Consider the following 16,582-nt stretch of genomic DNA (forward strand, 5'->3'; position numbering starts at 1 on the left):
TACTTATACTAGCCCATTTACCCCACCATACAAGTTACCAGTGACCAAGTTGTGAATTGAGTGCAGGGCAGGGATTAAACCAGCTCCAGCAGGCAGGCAGTGATACGAGGTCAGGCAGTCCTCTTTCAACACTTCCACTATCCAGAATGACTGTCGTCATCCCTTCCTGCTGATGTCTGTTAGCCAGCTTAGCATAATCTCCACTAAAAGACACTTGGGAGGGGAAAAAAAAAAAAAAAAAAAAAAAAACTGGCTTAGTGTGGTAGTCACTGTGGAAAATGGTGGCAGTGAAAGCTTAGCAGTGAACAGGACACAGCAATTACTCAGGAGCAGAACTAGAGGAAGATGAGGTGGCAGCAAAAGTTAGGGTCACCTGCTGAGTCACGACTTAAAAACGATACAGTCTGTTATCGAGCGATACTTTGTTAATTACTTGATTAATGTCAGAATTTGCAAACTGATGATTCATCTCAAATCATGACACATCACGCCAAAAGAATCTGGTTTAAATGATTTATTAAGAAATGTTACAAATGTGGTCATTTTCTTGCTCTAACAATCCTTCCAGAAGAATCTGCCAATGCCTGACACTTTAAACCCAAGACGGGAAAAAAAAGAAAAGATTTAGTAAACTGCATGTCTACATACATCAATTTCTTAAGTCACAAAAACAAAAATGTAGTTAGCAGAAGCATGGTTTGTGCGTGTGTGTGCACGTGAATGCAACTAAATCTGGCACTGGTTAGAGTCAATGACTGAAGCTCTCTGCTACTACTATTTTTTTTATTTTTAAACTGGTAAATCAGCAGTGTATAAAAAAATATAAAAAAAGGCCATCATTTAAGATCCAAAAAGCAATCCAGCTGGTTTAAAATGACACAAAAAGCCATGATAGGTGTTTATCTACTCGCACTTTTGAGTAAGGCTTCAAACTACTGACCTTTAAATGTGTGAGCAAACTTACATTTCCCCCAACAGAAATATTCTTAAATGAAAACAAAACCACTCCATACAGCCACCTTTTAAGTAACCAAAAGTCGAACGTTTCTGTGAAAACCTCAAAGGTGACAAACCTTTGAAATGTAAGGGGGGAAAAAGAAGCACTAAATGTGTTGGCATATGACAGAAATGAGGAAGAAACTAAATATATACAGCACAAAAACCATTGTATGCAATATGCAAAGGCGTCATGTTGCTTTGGGCAACAACCCCCCCACCCCCCCTACATATAAGTCGATCTTCACTGAAGACCCCTCGCCCGTCCCCCCACCCCCACACGTATCCGCTCATACACACAGATCATCACGAAACACGATTACGTCACTAAGCCTGTTAGTTTGGGGGGAAAATAAAAATAGGTGAAGCACTGAAACGCCAATCCCCTGCTCTCCCTCCTCCCGGTCTTCCCTCTTCAGTCAGAGAGGGGAGACGGGGCTTTGGCGCAGTCGTACCACTCGTCCATCTCGGGGTTGTATACCTCCACCGTGTTAAGGAACTCGTTTCCGTCGAAGCCGCCCACGGCGTAGATTGTGTCGCCCAGCATGGCCACGCCCGCATTGCTGCGAGACGATGTCATGCTGCCCAGCATCTTCCAATCGTTGCGGGCGGGGTCGTACATCTCCACACAGCGAAGAGCGTGGGTGCCGTCGAAGCCGCCGACAACAAACAGTTTGCCTATCGAGAGCCAGAGATGCCAACATCAGGGAAGTCTGACCGAGAACGGATCAGTCTGAAAGGCAGGTCTAGCTTTTCGTATCTGTGGACTCACCTGCATGAACGGCGACGGCGGCCCCTCTGCGAGCCACATTCATGGGAGCTATCAGAGTCCAGGTGTTGTTCTCGGGGTTGTAGCGCTCCACGGTGTTCAGGCAATTCCACGACTCTGCCCCTCCGATCGCGTACATGAAGCCGTCCAACTCGCACACTGCTGCCTGGTGCCTCCCTGAAATCATATTCGCTTAATGAATACAGCTTTTCATCTCACCTCAGGCTGCAAAAAAGTCAAAATCCACTGGATACACACTGATGTTGAGGGAGGCACAGTTGGTCCAGGTTTTGGCCACAGGGTCAAAAGCGTCACAGTTCTTCAGACCCTTCTGCCCGCAGGGATCCGACCCTCCCACAACATAGAGTTTGTTGTTCAAGGAGCAGACGCCTTTAAGAGAGATGAAAGCGACGAGTTGAAGACTTCAGACACTTTTTTTCTAGACATGGAAAAAAAAAGTTACATGCATGCACAGTGGACCGACCTGCGTTGCAGCGATTCGTCCTCAGCTCTGGTACTTGAGTCCACTCATCAGTGCGAGGATCGTATTTCTCCCCACAGCTCAGCTCATCAGAATGTCCGTTTGAACCTCCAATCACGTAAAGCTGACCCTGCAAGAGGTCATTAGACCCTTTCACACTTCCAATTTTTGCAACATCAAGTGCCAACTAACAGAAATGTAACAAACATATTTGAACACGAGGAGTAGAGAAATACTTAAACAGGACAACTAATCCTGTTTGAACAGGTGCAGCTACGCTCCCGGGCGGATATTAAAATGTCTCTGTAATCCAGAACAAATGAACCTGAGATAAGATAAATGCTGAAACTCTACCATGAGCACGGCCATCTGGAAACGAGCCCTCGGAGTCCGCATGGGTGCGATGAAAGTCCAGCGGTCCTCCTTGGGGTCGTAACACTCGACAGTCCTCAGACACTCCTCTCTGTTGTAGCCCCCTGCAGGAACACAAAGAGGCACCACAGTCAATAACTCCCTTATATAAACTCAAAATATTAATCAGTGCAAAACCTACATGTCCAGTGAGAACAACGTGTGTACGTCTGTCCGTGCTGCACTATAACCTACAAATACACACCCCACCGACAGAGAAAGCAGTAAGGCTAATGGATGATTTGCCAACCTGCTGCAATGAATTTTCCATTCAAGGCTGCGGTGCCCAGGCCGGAGCGAGCATAATGCATGGGTGAGAGCGGTTGCTCTTCGAGCTCTTCTGGCTGGGCCTCGAAGCTGAGGCTCTTCATCAAGCAGGGAGTGGCAGAGGGAGATGTCTGAGGGCTGTTGCGACCGTGCAAGAAGATCACACACAGCACACCGTCCAGCACAGCCAGACACAAGTAGTTGTTGCCTAGGAGTAAGATTAGAGATGGTTAGGCAACAAAAAGTTTGCTTTTCATGTACAGCATGTGGCGTTTATTCCACCCAAAGGCAAGTTCTGATCGCACAGTTAATGGACTTACTTGCGGTCTTCTCAGAGGCGATGTATTTCCACTCTCTCCTGGCGGTCTGCTTTGGGGCGTTTGCTGCTTGGTTGGAGGGAGACAGGCTTCCTGAAGAGCTGCAGCTCATCTGTCGCTGGTCGCTCTCCCGTACAGGTTTCTTCTGCAAGAGTATATTGCAGCTACAGAAACCAAGCTTGCACCACAGGCCCCAACAGTGGCCAACGCCAACCAATTCCATCCCAGCCTACTCTTTGATCCAGCTGCTCTAACGTAGACGTAGCATGATCTTGCCGGAGCAAGTACCAAAATCTCACCTCCCCATATCTGAAGCCAGCTACAGCAGCTACTACAGCAGTGTCAGACCACCACACAATTTAAAGGAGGCTGATAAAAACCTGAAACAGCAACTGTCCACGCTCAGCTGGCTGAGATTAGCTTAATAAACACAGAGCTTTTAACATATGCTCAACAGCACTGCCAGGCCGGCATCATTGGTCATGTTCTACGTTACATTAGCTCTTACATTGTGGCTAAATTATGGTACAAATGAGCCATATAGACTTTTAGCCAGAAAGGGACCATGTAGTTCTTTGATGCATGGTCAGGCACAAGCTGTATGCCGCACGCTGCCAAGCAAAGTGTGGTAGAGGCGGTGAAGCCAGGCACAAGCTGTTGAGTACCTGCACAAACTGAAGGTGGTCCTCCTCGCCACCAAACACCTCACTGTGCCCCTCAATCACCAGCCCTCCATCCACCAGCTTATGGTCAGGTGAGTAGTACAGCGTTTGCACCTGAAAGACAAACAGGAACAACACACCCATGTGGCTGTCTCCATGGCAACACACTGAGAGCCCCTTATAAGGGGGGAGGGGGAAAAAAAAAAAAGGGGGGGGGGGGGGGAGGAGAGGCAGTGCTGTAAAGAGGAGAGGGGGGAGGGACAGAGACCTGGATCTTCTGCTGTTTGAATAGAAAGGCTTCCTTTAAAGACACACATACCACCAGCACTGCACAGAGTGTGTTAGGCGTTCAAGCGCAAGAAGATATCGGCCGAATGTGACAGAGCATCTCCTTAATTTCCATCTATGAACAGAGGGAGTTGGTAAAAAAAAGAAATAATAAAATGCGAAGCTCCATCTGGAAAGATCTTCTGTGAAGAATGAAGAAGAGGAGCTGCGTGTGGCACACTTCCCACATCAGCTGCTTCAAAATTCAGCCTCTAGTTGAAGTTGTTACTGTGACAGCAGCCACAACGAGCAGGCAAATCCAGATGCCTAACAACAGTGCAGGTAAAACAACTTTGCTGGGACATAACAGATTAAATCCACCAGGAGACGCGAGCAGTCAGATGTATTCTGTCGGAGCTGCTGGAGTCACTCAGCTGCCCATCTTTAGGGCATATAAAAATAAAATAAAAGGCAAAGGATTGATGTGTGTGTATTTTAGAAAAGTTTAACATGAATTTATGTGCAGTAACGGGGTATTCAATTGCATGTATCGCTTGCGAGGGAGATGATGAACCATGTGTTCTGATAAATGTGGAAATGGGATTCATGTGCATGTATGCCATGGACAGATGGGGACACAGTGTTGTTTGGCTGCAAAGAGAAGCTGCTGAGGGGCAGTTGTGCTCCTCTCCTCCCTCCCTTTTCTCTGACTCATTACCCTGGTGGCTCAGTCCTGGCTCCTCAGTCTGGTCTCCTGCTGCTGCTAATAAACCTACAGGAGATATAAATCAACGGGGAGGAGTGCCTGTTAGTGCTGCAGCAACAAACGTGCACCTGTTCAGATAGCAAAAAGTGAAAAATCAGAATCAAGGGTCAGACCTTTGAGTGTGTGTGTGTTCATAGGAGGAGAGGAGCACCGTAATACTCAGATGGGGTTGCATGTAATCCAACCACATACCCAAAAGAGAATATTGGAAAAAAACAAACAAACCAAAAATATAAAGACAAGAGCAGACAGCAGCTCTTTTGGGCTCACCTCTAATTTGTAGTAGGGTTCAGGGGTACAGAGTTTCTTACTGCAAACACTCCAACAAATCAGAGGGAACAAAAAAAGAACAATGCTGATAGAACAGCATGAAAATGGCATGCCATTTCTACTTCAGCCTCCTAATGACTTCTTAATGTCAAAAACAGGAGGAGTTAAGAGGGAGGGGAAGGGGGAAGGCAAGAATGCAGATTAGTATGAGCCGAGACGGCACACCCGGATACTGACCTCCTCCATCAGTCGTTCCAGATGGTCACCGTTCTCCCACAGGCTACGCTGCACCCAGTTGAGAACCTTCGAGTAGAGCTTGCCATTGCTGGGCAGGGTGAGGTTGTCTTCTAGCATTACCTCCAACTGTAAACACAGAGTGAGGAGGTGAAACAGGAGGCGTGCACGGCAGAAATGAAGTGAGCACGTAACAGAAAATGAATACCACGAGCTTTACTGGGTAGCTGGGAACCTCATCTTACTGAATGATTAGCATTTTGCCATTAGTTTGTTTAAAATGCCAATTTCAGCTCTTCTCTCAGCATAATGCAATCCTACAATAAAGGAAATCACATGCAGGTTTATATTCCAGCCTTACAAAACTGGAGAGGCTCACTTTGACTCAACCACGGGGTTAATTCAGTCCAGTGTGAACAAAAGCCTCATGTTAGCCTGCTGTGCTTCACGGCCCCCACACTCAACAGGATTTGAGTGTAATGATTAAAGGGCGCACGTTCATACTGTAAGTATCGTTAATCTTGCGTTAGAGTCAGAAAGGTATAAATGTAAAGCTTAATCCTGAGTTATTTCACTAAACACTAACTGTAGCTACAGAGACATAAGACTGTTAACGGAGGCTTACAATGTATCACTTCTTCATTACAGAATGGCTCAAATGCACTTAAACAGTCAATAAATACTTAAATATTTAACTACATGTGTGATCCTTTATGCCAGTACCTTAAGGCGGGGAAGTTTAAGGAAGTCCTCCTGTTCAGACACTTCCAGTAGATGGTCTTGGATGAAGGCATCTACCTGGGACAAAAATCTAGCATCTCCCATAGAGCTGGCAAAGTTTCGAAAGGAGATGGCATTCTGGGAATCCAATTTAGACAGCAGGTAGTCGCCACAAATCTGAAGTGAGCGGAACACACTGGGATTAACTGAGGAAATAACCTTTAAGGATGATGGGGGAGAAAATTGTGACGAATGGGGCCGATGAGGAAAAAACATACCTGTTTGACTCGCTCCATTTTGAACCTTTTGGCTGCAGAGTAAACTTCCTTGACCAGCTCCTTGTCTGCCTTGAGTCTATCACACAGAAAATGCATAGTCGTTATCAACCAAAGGTTAAGAATCATAAAGAGATGGGCGTAAGGGTCAAAGGTCAGAGTTGCTACTGACTGGGCAGTATAGGCGTAGTTTAGCAAGATCTCCACAGCCTCTGGGTCCAAGTCCTCAAAAGTGACATGTGAGACTCCATGAGACTCAATGTCACTGTTAAAGATCTCAAACAGGTAGGGACTGCAGCAAGCCAGAACTGCACGGTGGGCCATGAGTTCGTGACCACACACCTGGGCAATAAAGAGAAAGAAGGGTCACTCAATCAGGATCGGGGGGGAAATGCATAAAAGATCACAGTGGGTAAAACTAATAAAGTTAAAATGAAAAGCAATTGAGTTTTTTTTTTTTTACAACATGTATTTAAAGGTTAATCAGTGGAGTAAGTGGTCATTTGTCCTCTAGAGCACACCCTGCTCCACCTCAGCTCATAGAAGTTCACAGAATAACTCGGTGGCTTTTCTGAGAATGTGCAATGGACCATGCAAGTGTTTCTGCAATAAAGCATACCTGCAGCCTAACGTCACAGAACTGCCCGTTTTTCCTCAGGGCATTCATTTTGGCCACGGTAGAGTCCAGGAAACTTTCATCCTCAAAGATCAAATAACCGTTTTGAATCATCTTGGAAAAATTTTGACAAATTATCTAAGGAAAAAAAAAGAAAAGAGAACAAAAAATATATGCATTTAGTCAAGCACTAATGAATATCTTCTGCAGTGTGAGACATGCTTTCAGGTATGCAGGATCGTAAACGCTGGCTTATTTCATTGACGACTACACCGGATTAGGATTAGGCGTCTGCAACGTGCACTGTCAATTATAATCCTTGCATTAGTGGTTGTCTTACCTAATAGAGAATAATTCAAATCCAGGGAAGCACCACTGCTGAGAGCAGAACAGGAAACAAACGTAGGCACCAGGCAAAGCAGACTAAGATCCCTGTGAGAACTAAGTCTTCTTCACCCAGGGAGAGGGATGGGAAGTTGTCAGAAGAAATGCCAGCTGACCACTGAGCAGAATGGAGAGGGGAAGCAGCCACAAGGACAAACTATCAGGCTTGAAGCGACTGCAATCGAGTCCTTGGTATCCCGTTGGCTATAGAGTAGTACTTATTCTGTGTTTGTTGCACATTATAACCTGCATGGGGGAAAAAAAGGAGAAGGAAAACAGGGAGTTACGTTCTTGCTTGGTTTTTAAATGGATGCTGCATGTTCTTGGCATTCAGGCAATGTGAGCATGAGTCAGTTCCACGTGGTAAGAAAGTGAGCGCTGCAGTCCCTTCTCTTTGGAAACAAACAATCACGCAGCAGAGCTCAGTTTTCCTCAATAGTCACAAGACTGCTTACAAAATTCAATAAAAGATAAATCAGACCAGTCAATCCCATCACGTTTAAGAAACTGTTATCCCAATATCCTGTAAAGCAGGGGTCCCCAACTCCAGGCCTCGAGTGCCGGTATCCTGCAGGTTTTAGATCTCACCCTGGGTCAACACACCTGAATCACATGATTAGTTCATTACCAGGCCTCTGGAGAACTTCAAGACATGTCGAGGAGGTAATTTAGCCATTTAAATCAGCATGTTGGATCAAGGACACATCTAAAACCTGCAAGGACACCGGCACTCGAGGCCTGGAGTTGCCTACCCCTGCTGTAAAGCATGGAGCCTGCAGCACTGGTAGCCAAGCACCATATACTCCTCCCTTGCAACACTCCATTTGGCTCTAAATCTCCACACCTGCTGATAAGGCCAAGCAAGACCATTTAATCCATCTCATGTCTTCAGCTTCATCTCCCCTTCTCTCCGAGGCAAGGCTCCATCAGCTCTATGTTACATGACAGGCCTACTCGGCTAGCTCCTCCCTATAGGAACCTTTATAATCAGGCACTGACCTATAAGAAAAATGCAGGAGGAAACGACTTGTGACATGTGAAGCTTCATATGATAATAATAATAATTTTTTTTAAATTTAAAAATAGCGCCCCTCAGAACACCCAAGGACACTGTACAGCAAATGCATCATATACATGTAACCCTAGTGCACAACCCCACCTACAAATCACATCACACCTAGTAAATCTCCAAAAGTTGATTCTGTTCATCTGGACGTAGCGTTTTGTGGGAGAAACATTTTGTCACTCATCCAAGTGACGTCTTCAGTCTCAGCTGACTGCAGGTTTCAATCTTATAAACAGTACATTTGCATAATGACTGAAACCAGCCCACTGAAGGAACAATGGGCTGGGAGGTCAGTTCCGTAATCATAATTATGCAAATTCTCATGACCATTGATCAACAACCACTGACCAAAACCCACTGACCTAGTAAAGATCCTCCCCCTCAGACATTTCGATCCAATACTAAAAAACAAATTTAGACTTCACCAAAAAGTAAAGCAGAGGGATACCTAAACTGACCCCGAAACACACGATTATCCCAGTTTAACAAAAAGATTTTAACAGAAGTAAATACAGCTGTTCTACGTTTGACTTCACTGCTAACCCGATAAAGAAACAGCAAAAGACCAGACTGACAATGAGGCAGACAAACAGCATGGTCTTTGTAAGCCGCTGCTGAAATAACAACCATGTTATCCGCTGTCAGATAGTTCAGAGGAAACAAACACATTCTTTCCAAGCCAAGGTCACGTGTGAATGACACATTTGTAATAAAGGAACAAAAAGGAGAGAAAACTATTCATTTGTACTCTGCTTTTTAAAAACATTTATTTTCCAGCTAACTTTGAATAAAGTGCATGTTTGTTTTTACTGCAACATTAGAAAAGGATCAATAAAAACGGTATGAATACATAAATCAATCTTAAACTTCTATCCGATATCATTTACAATCACACTCGCAGAGCAAGTACACACATGTACTGAGCCAGATCAACAAAGTAAAAGTACTCAAATCCAGTGACCTACTAAACTCATAACCATACTGTTAGCAGTTTTATAAGAAAGTAATGGAAGGAGGATCTATTCTAAGAAGGGATTACTGTGCTTCAGGCTGTATCCAACAGTTTCTTTACCTCCACTGCAACCCACAAAGGGACGTGAATAAATTGGGACAATTCAAGTCTGAGGGACAAAATGATCATGATTAAAAAAATAATAATAAAAAAAGATTAAAAAGTAATGCATTTTCCTGAAAAAGCATTACACTACTTGTCAGTCACTACTGGCTTTATTTTTTTGCAAGTGCTGGAGTGATGCTACTTGCGTGCAGTATAAAAATTAAAGCCAGAAAGCATCAAGATGTGCCATGTTGCGCAACTGTTTTGTTTTTGGGAAAGAGCTCATTGGCAAATATGTGAACCTGCCAATAATGTGTGCCAAAGCACACACTGAAAAAAGCAAAGCTCGGTGGCACATTCTAGAAAATAGGCTTTTTACAAAGCAATGAACAGCACACACAGCGAGACTGGCACAGAAAGCTATAATTCAGCCCGTCTGCGTGTGGACGGAGGGCACGCTGACCTATTTTTGAGTCGTTACGCAACATCTGGCAGAAGACTCCCTGAGAAGGAACAAATGCTGTGAACTCCTCCACAGGCCTGGGTCCACCACACTGGCATATTGACTCGTTTCACTTCCCTTTTTCCCACCAAGCACTTTACGCGAAACCCTGGCAGCCAAAAGCCACACCTTCAACTTTCCAGATAGTTCTTTAACAGAGTTTCCATCTTAAACCCAGCTTTCCTGACACAAGGACCTGGTGTATTTGGATAATTTTAAACCACTGACACAGTTATTCTGGGAACCAGTAAATGTTTATTGTCTCAGGCTTAACAGAATATGTATGAAATTGTTGCCTGTGGCTGTCCTTTGGGGCACTTGTGTGAGCACAAGTCATGATCAAAACTTGTATCACATCAGACACTGAGCAAGCAGTAAAATAAGAAGGGGGGGGGGGGGGGGGGGGGGTCGGGGCGCATGGTTGATGAGCTTCAAATGCCGTTGTACAGGCAGGCTTGAAAGCCACTAAACAAAGGAGGGAGAACAATAGCCTGGAAGAGAAAGAGTGACACTGTTCCCAACTTTGTCACAGAGGACAGCTCTGAATGGATCCTCTCTCCGTTTTTCCATCTGATTAAACAGGCACAAAGAATGCTGGTAGGAAAGCTGAACAATTAATGCTTGTTAGGCAGCCCTCTTGTGGTGAAAAGAGGCACTGCTTAATATTACACCCAGTTTTCACCGTGTGGAAATTTACCGCCTGTAACACGTCGCAAAGGGAATCTAATAAGGGTGAACAACAATAACAAAAAGCACTATACACCCAGCTGCCTCTGTAGCTTATTAAAACACAGTCCTTCCTACGCTGGAACATGTCTGTAGTTGAAATCCATTCCAATAAGCTACAAGGTGAGGAGGCCGTCAAATGCATGTAAGGAGCAAACCAACCCCCTCCCCCAAGTCAACTACTGGCCATCTCATTAAAATAGCACGTCTGCAAATAAAAGCACTAATGCCTGTGAGCACAACTGATCAGACTGCATATATACGCACACACTCCATTTAGCACATACTGGACATACATTAAGGAACCCGTTAAATGTTTATTTTTAGCCCTTTCATTAAATCAGTGTGTTACTAGGGAATTTTCCACGTGACTGTTAGCTTCAGAAACCGATTAACAGCACAGTAGGTCAAATACTACCATGGCGTTAGGCAGCATGCAGCCAATGAATACCAAATGATCAAGGGTAATCAATAAGCCCCAGTGGCAAAAACGGGGCATCAGTACTGTGGCAAGACTGGTCACAGCCCACAGAATGTGGCTAAACTACATGAAGGGTCAGTAAAGGACAGCGTGTCCCACCCTAACTACCTACCATTTCTCGAAGGGTAAATCTTGCAATTTGATTTAAAGTACGTATGTTTGTCTCGTCGCTATTATGCAGTGCCATTCAATAACCCCCTCTCTCCTTCACTCTAGCGAGAGGAAACCACCACCAGGGCCATGATGTCTGGCGATGATCCAGAAGTCATATAGCCACTAAATACAATCCCGCCACCGGAAACTGAGTCGGGAAAGGGACCCCCCCACCCCACCCGCCCTAAAGTACCAGATTAGGTTAAATCGATTTTTTTTTTCTCCAAAGACTACAAAGGAAGACTATACAAATACCTCTGCATTTACGCGACCTAGGCATGGGCATGCAGGTGGAATGAACGGAATGAGCTAGGAAGTCACGGAGAGATGGATCCGAGGGAAGCGCATGTTAGCCTTTTTTTAAGCTAGCAACCGCTTCCTAGCTCGGTAACCACGGGGCAGCTACACCAACAATAAATTCAGACACTGTGTTTTATTCAGTAATTACATCTAAAATAACAATACTCTTATGTTACCGGTCAGTGTTAGCTTATTGTAGTCATCAGTAACGCCAACCTGAAAGCTGCGGCCGGGGTAAATTGTCCGCGACTCTCCGCTACGAGGGAGCATTGCGCGGCATTTTCAGCGGTTGTCGCACAAACCCGATAAATGCGAAAATTGCCATTTATCTTAAGCTCCAAAATACACATCTAAGAGTCGTTTTACGGCCGTGCTAGTGCCCAATAACCCATACAACGGCTTCACCACGCGTTAACAGCTGACTACACGTCGAAGCCATCAAGCAACATCAGTTCATCTCTGAATTATTTTTAAGAGAGAGAACAGTCTTACCTGAGGCGTTTGATAACAAATGATATGAGACATATTTAATGCGAATTCAGACTTGGTGGAGTCGAGCTGGAGAAAAGACGCAACGCGGCTACAGGCACGGCGTGTGGAGCTAACGGTAGGTCTTTTCTTCCTCAGTAAAGGACCGTCGACACACAGTCAAACTTCTACTGTCTCTGTGCCAGAATGGCCGAGCAGCGCTAAAATGAGAACGCGCGCTCACGAGAACCGCCACTCCGCCCCCCGCGTCACCGAGAGTGGGCGGTCCTTAACGCCCACTGTGAAAATGATGAAATCCAGGTTGTAGCGAAGCGCGGTGGATTATTAGAAACACACTGAGAAAGACGGTTTTATTTATTTTTATTTTATTTATTCGTTATTAATTTATTCATGAAACATTTTAATATTTCTTTAATAACTAGTCCTAAAAACTCTTTTAAAAAGGCTCATTCCTCGATTATAATTAACTGTTGCGTTTAAGGTATTTCTAAGCAACTTTTCAGAGTGTGGTTGCTATGGAGATGATGACCTTTGTTAATAAAATTTCCTCAAAATTGAATCACCTTACAGTATATACCACTCCTCGTATGATCATCATGGAAATGTGTTCATTTTATTAATTCGCCTGTGGTTTTTCCTACGTTTATCTAAACCTCTTTCATCCATTCATATCAGCATAATAGAGAAAGTAGTAAAATATCTACAGTGAAACGAGATTAAATTGGCCTTATAGTGTCCTGTTTGAATAGGATAGTCTTTTATCTTCTCTGTCTTTTGAATGCACCTGCCAAAATTTACTTGCTATTACTAATATACTGATCCTATGAGTCATGACAGCAAGCTCTAACAATTGCCACAAGTGATGTCCATTAAAAAGGAACATCCAAACTAAACCGTGGCTGCTACTGCAAGGACGTCATTGTAGAAGAGCCCATTCACCTGCTGTGACTGAATGGAGCTTAGTACAAACTCAGTGCGTCAGTAATTAGATTAGAGGATAGGAATCACTTCCATAGCCACGTGTCAGTCAGTCAGTCAGTATCTGCACTGTGAGCATGTCTATTTGTCTGCAGCACAAGAGCATATGTTGGTAACCGCAGCGATAAGAGCCGCAGTCAGAGTTTAGCCATCACATATAAGGTATCAACACAGCATAGTCTATTCATAACAGCTCTTGTGCTGGTATTATTACCACAACACGCGGTACTTCCATCCATGTAGGTTAACATTCCTGACAAGGTGAGATAAGTTATTGCTGGCTAATGTTCAAGAAAATAAATGAGTGAATGACAAAGATGGAGCCTGTTTAATATTTGACCTCTGAATGTTTTTGCAGTGATGTGTCTCTGGACTGCAGAGGAAGCTTCTCCACAGACAGCTAAGGAAACCAAGCAATTCCAAAAGCAAAGCACCAAGGACCTAACAGAACAACCTGACCTTCATGCATCAGTGATACATTTCTCCCTGTCACTGTTAAAACACTTGTATGAACATTTAAACATGACGATCAAAGTTAAAGTAGCATAAATGTTTGAACTCCACCCTAACAAAGAGAGACAGTCAACCATTCACACCTATGGCCAGTTTTCAGTTTCTCCCACTGAGAACGCTACATCCAGACAAACACAATCAACTTTTTGGGATTTCCTTGCCTGGATGATTGAGCATGCATTAAGACACATGATGTGCTCACTATAAGCTTTCTGTTTGCAAAATCACTTTCATGCCCGTGTGGAATAGGGAATGAAGAGCTCTTGGCAGGCAACACAGTGCCTGGAGCTTCAGACACACACACAACGATTATAGCTGGAAAGCAGCCACACAATCCAAACAATCAGTTAGTTTCTTAAGGAGGTGTTTTTAGCAGTCGGCTTGAAAGAAGAGAACTGAGTAGCCAGAGGGATACATTTCCAAAACATCCCCGATATTAAGAAAAACAGCCCAAAACTTTGTATTTCAAATATTCTGTTTTAGCTTAGTTGTGTACAAAAGCTGTAGTCATTTCTGAAGTGTTAGTTTGCAGTGTGACTTATATTTTAAGTGTCCACAGGACTTTATTATTATAATGCCTTTTATTGGAATGAGCAGAATCAAATCAACGTTAAATTATAAATGATAAAAGCTACAACATCAACCCAAACAAAGCATGAAATGTTAACCAGATGGAAAGCTTAAAATCCCAGTTGTTAGTAGTGCAGCCTCAGGGGCAGACAAGAAATACAGATAAAAGAACATCTTATGAGCACTGCAGAGCGTCCTGTGAAAAACTAAGGGCACCCTTACAGCTTCCAATTAAGAATAAAGGTTTTAGGTTGCAGCCGGATGCTGCTAATTAAACCATTGATTAACCGATCCTCAGCACGAGTGACATCTCTATAAAAGCAGACGTTCTGGCAGCTTGCTGGTCTGGAGCATTCAAGTGTATATTAGCACAGCTGTTCAGAAATAGCAAAAACAGCTAAGAGCTACATCTCTTGGCTGCAGGCCTCAGTTAGCATGTTAAAAGTTCAAGTTCAGGACATCAAAATTAGATAAACCTGAACAAGTATGAGGTGTTTGGGTTTTTTTTAGAGAGAAGAGGTTGAAAAGGGAAGATGGAGGAGTGATGATCTGAGTTTGCTTTGCAGTCACAGGACTGGAGCACCTTGCAGTCACTGACCATGAACTCCTCTGTTTACCAAAGTATGTTAGAGTCTCATGTGAAGCCATCTGTCTGACAGCTAAAGCTTGGCCTGAATTGGATCATGCACCGGGACAATGATCTCAAGCACAGCAGCAAATCTAATGATGTGGGAGGGGGGGAACCAAGATGTCAAAGTGCAGATTTCAACTTCATTGAAATGCTGCGGCGAGACCTAGAGAGCTGTACATAAGAGAGGAACGTTGTAAAGTAAAGCGGGCCAAGAGTCCTCCGCAATAATGTGACAGACCGATAAGGCCACATAGAAAATGATTACTTCAAGTTACAGTTATTGAATCACGGGCTGCACGTAGTTTTTCACAGGACAGCAAAGAGTCCTGCAAAAGCCTTTTTACATGACAGTAATTACACCAGCTGCAAATGTGTTCGTTTAAAAAATGATGGTATCCTATATATTCCACTTTCATGAAAGGTCCTTCTGTGGTTGCTTTACTGTAGCAAGCAAGCGTACAAGTGAAACAATGATGACATTATGTAATCCAAATGTATTTATGTGGTTATCTGTCATTGTTCACTGTAAAGCAGATAAAGCTGCATCTCTGTGCTGTATAATTCCTCTCAGCTAATCTCCATATGTCACTGCGCTTCTCTTTTGCACAGTACTTGTTACTAATAGTATTTCTTATTTTGTGTTACTTTGTCTTGTGTATATGGCATTTATAAAAAAAAGATTTTACTTTGTCGTGAAGATGGGTTTTATCTCTGACGTTTGACATAAATTATTGAACCAAGTCCAAAATAATAATTTTAAGTATTTATTGCCTGTTTTACAATGCCAGCACAACGGACGCAGCCCTTACTTCACTGAGTCATCTTGGCGCCCGTTCTTTCTACAGAGATTTGTTCACTGGAGCTGCATAAATGTGTTCTGACAAGGACACTATGAATATTTTAGGTATCTGAGCCCGGCTGTAACACGTGTCTGATCCTTGCGTGTATGAAGTTGAATACAAGCAGGAGGATGAAGTCCTGTCAGGAGTTTAGAGAGGCTCTGCAGTGTTTGGAAACTTCCCCACATGAAAACTTCTTTTGAAAGCAAACCGCTTCGTGCCTGCTGTGGTCTTACCAACCATTTGCAGCTGTCTTATTTTGCAAAATATGATGCGGACTCATTTATTATGGCGAGCTCTCTATTTTTCTTAGGATACCGACTATATCATTCCCCCGGATTTAATGTGCTTCAGTTCTCCTGTCATTGTGGTAAATTGTAGTTGGAGCATCAAACGTGAGTGTGCCTTTCAGAGTCACTAAACTGTGCAAAATGTAGAGTTTTGTTTCTAACGACATCCTAACCCTTCACCCTCTGGGCACGGGAAAAGGAGAACAGTGCCACGTGAGCTGGAGTCACACAGTCCTCTGATAAGGTAGATAAACTGCAAAACTCTACAGTGTACATTTGATGACGGGCTGAAGATACTGGCAAAAAAACCCCTGGGTTTTCAGTGGGTCAAAGGTTAGATTTGGTTGTGTGCATTCTGTGTCCTTCTGTGTTGAGAATCACCTGTATTCACTTCCTAAAACTCCGCCCTGTAATCTTGTGTTAACGCAGATATTTTGGTTTTCTTTTTTTAAAGCAGTGTTGTTCTCTCAAAGGAGACACTCAGTGTAATGAAATTAAATCCAGTGCATTATTTCCGTGCAGGTTTTCCAATGCTTGCTGGATATGTTGCGC

The 16,582-nt window shown here is 43.7% G+C and overlaps 1 protein-coding gene across 3 annotated transcripts; it reads right to left on the bottom strand.

Moving 5' to 3' along the window:
• Positions 1-499: 499 nt before the first annotated feature.
• Positions 500-12,403, bottom strand: ivns1abpa (influenza virus NS1A binding protein a). Of its 3 annotated transcripts, XM_085437201.1 has the most exons (15): positions 12,213-12,403; positions 7,392-7,681; positions 7,055-7,189; positions 6,608-6,777; positions 6,439-6,514; positions 6,164-6,337; positions 5,444-5,569; positions 3,907-4,017; positions 3,245-3,386; positions 2,908-3,132; positions 2,601-2,722; positions 2,250-2,376; positions 2,024-2,155; positions 1,769-1,942; positions 500-1,674 (listed from the first exon to the last, which is right to left on the bottom strand). In XM_085437201.1, exons 3-15 carry the CDS (start codon positions 7,163-7,165, stop codon positions 1,412-1,414), a joined length of 1,953 nt encoding a protein of 650 aa, XP_085293327.1. In that variant the 5' UTR covers positions 7,166-7,189; positions 7,392-7,681; positions 12,213-12,403; the 3' UTR covers positions 500-1,411. The 3 variants fall into 3 exon arrangements, with proteins under 3 accessions (XP_085293327.1, XP_085293325.1, XP_085293326.1); XM_085437199.1 differs by having other exon boundaries at positions 6,439-6,777; XM_085437200.1 differs by lacking the exon at positions 12,213-12,403 and adding an exon at positions 8,280-8,414 and having other exon boundaries at positions 6,439-6,777.
• Between the last annotated feature and the right edge of the window lie 4,179 nt (positions 12,404-16,582).

Source organism: Copadichromis virginalis, linkage group LG17 (assembly GCF_057382275.1).
Source record: "Copadichromis virginalis isolate Kocher_CV1m ecotype Utaka linkage group LG17, C_Virginalis_male_GT1.1, whole genome shotgun sequence".
Taxonomy (NCBI): Eukaryota; Metazoa; Chordata; class Actinopteri; order Cichliformes; family Cichlidae; genus Copadichromis; species Copadichromis virginalis.

Excerpts from the sequence above, each read along its gene's own strand:
- ivns1abpa (XM_085437199.1), bottom strand. The coding sequence starts at position 7,165 with ATGATTCAAAACGGTTATTTGATCTTTGAGGATGAAAGTTTCCTGGAC. Across the intron at positions 5,570-6,163 it reads TTAAACTTCCCCGCCTTAAG|TTGGAGGTAATGCTAGAAGA; the intron begins GTACTGGCATAA and ends CTGTGTTTACAG. Across the intron at positions 2,723-2,907 it reads TGGAAAATTCATTGCAGCAG|GGGGCTACAACAGAGAGGAG; the intron begins GTTGGCAAATCA and ends GTGTTCCTGCAG.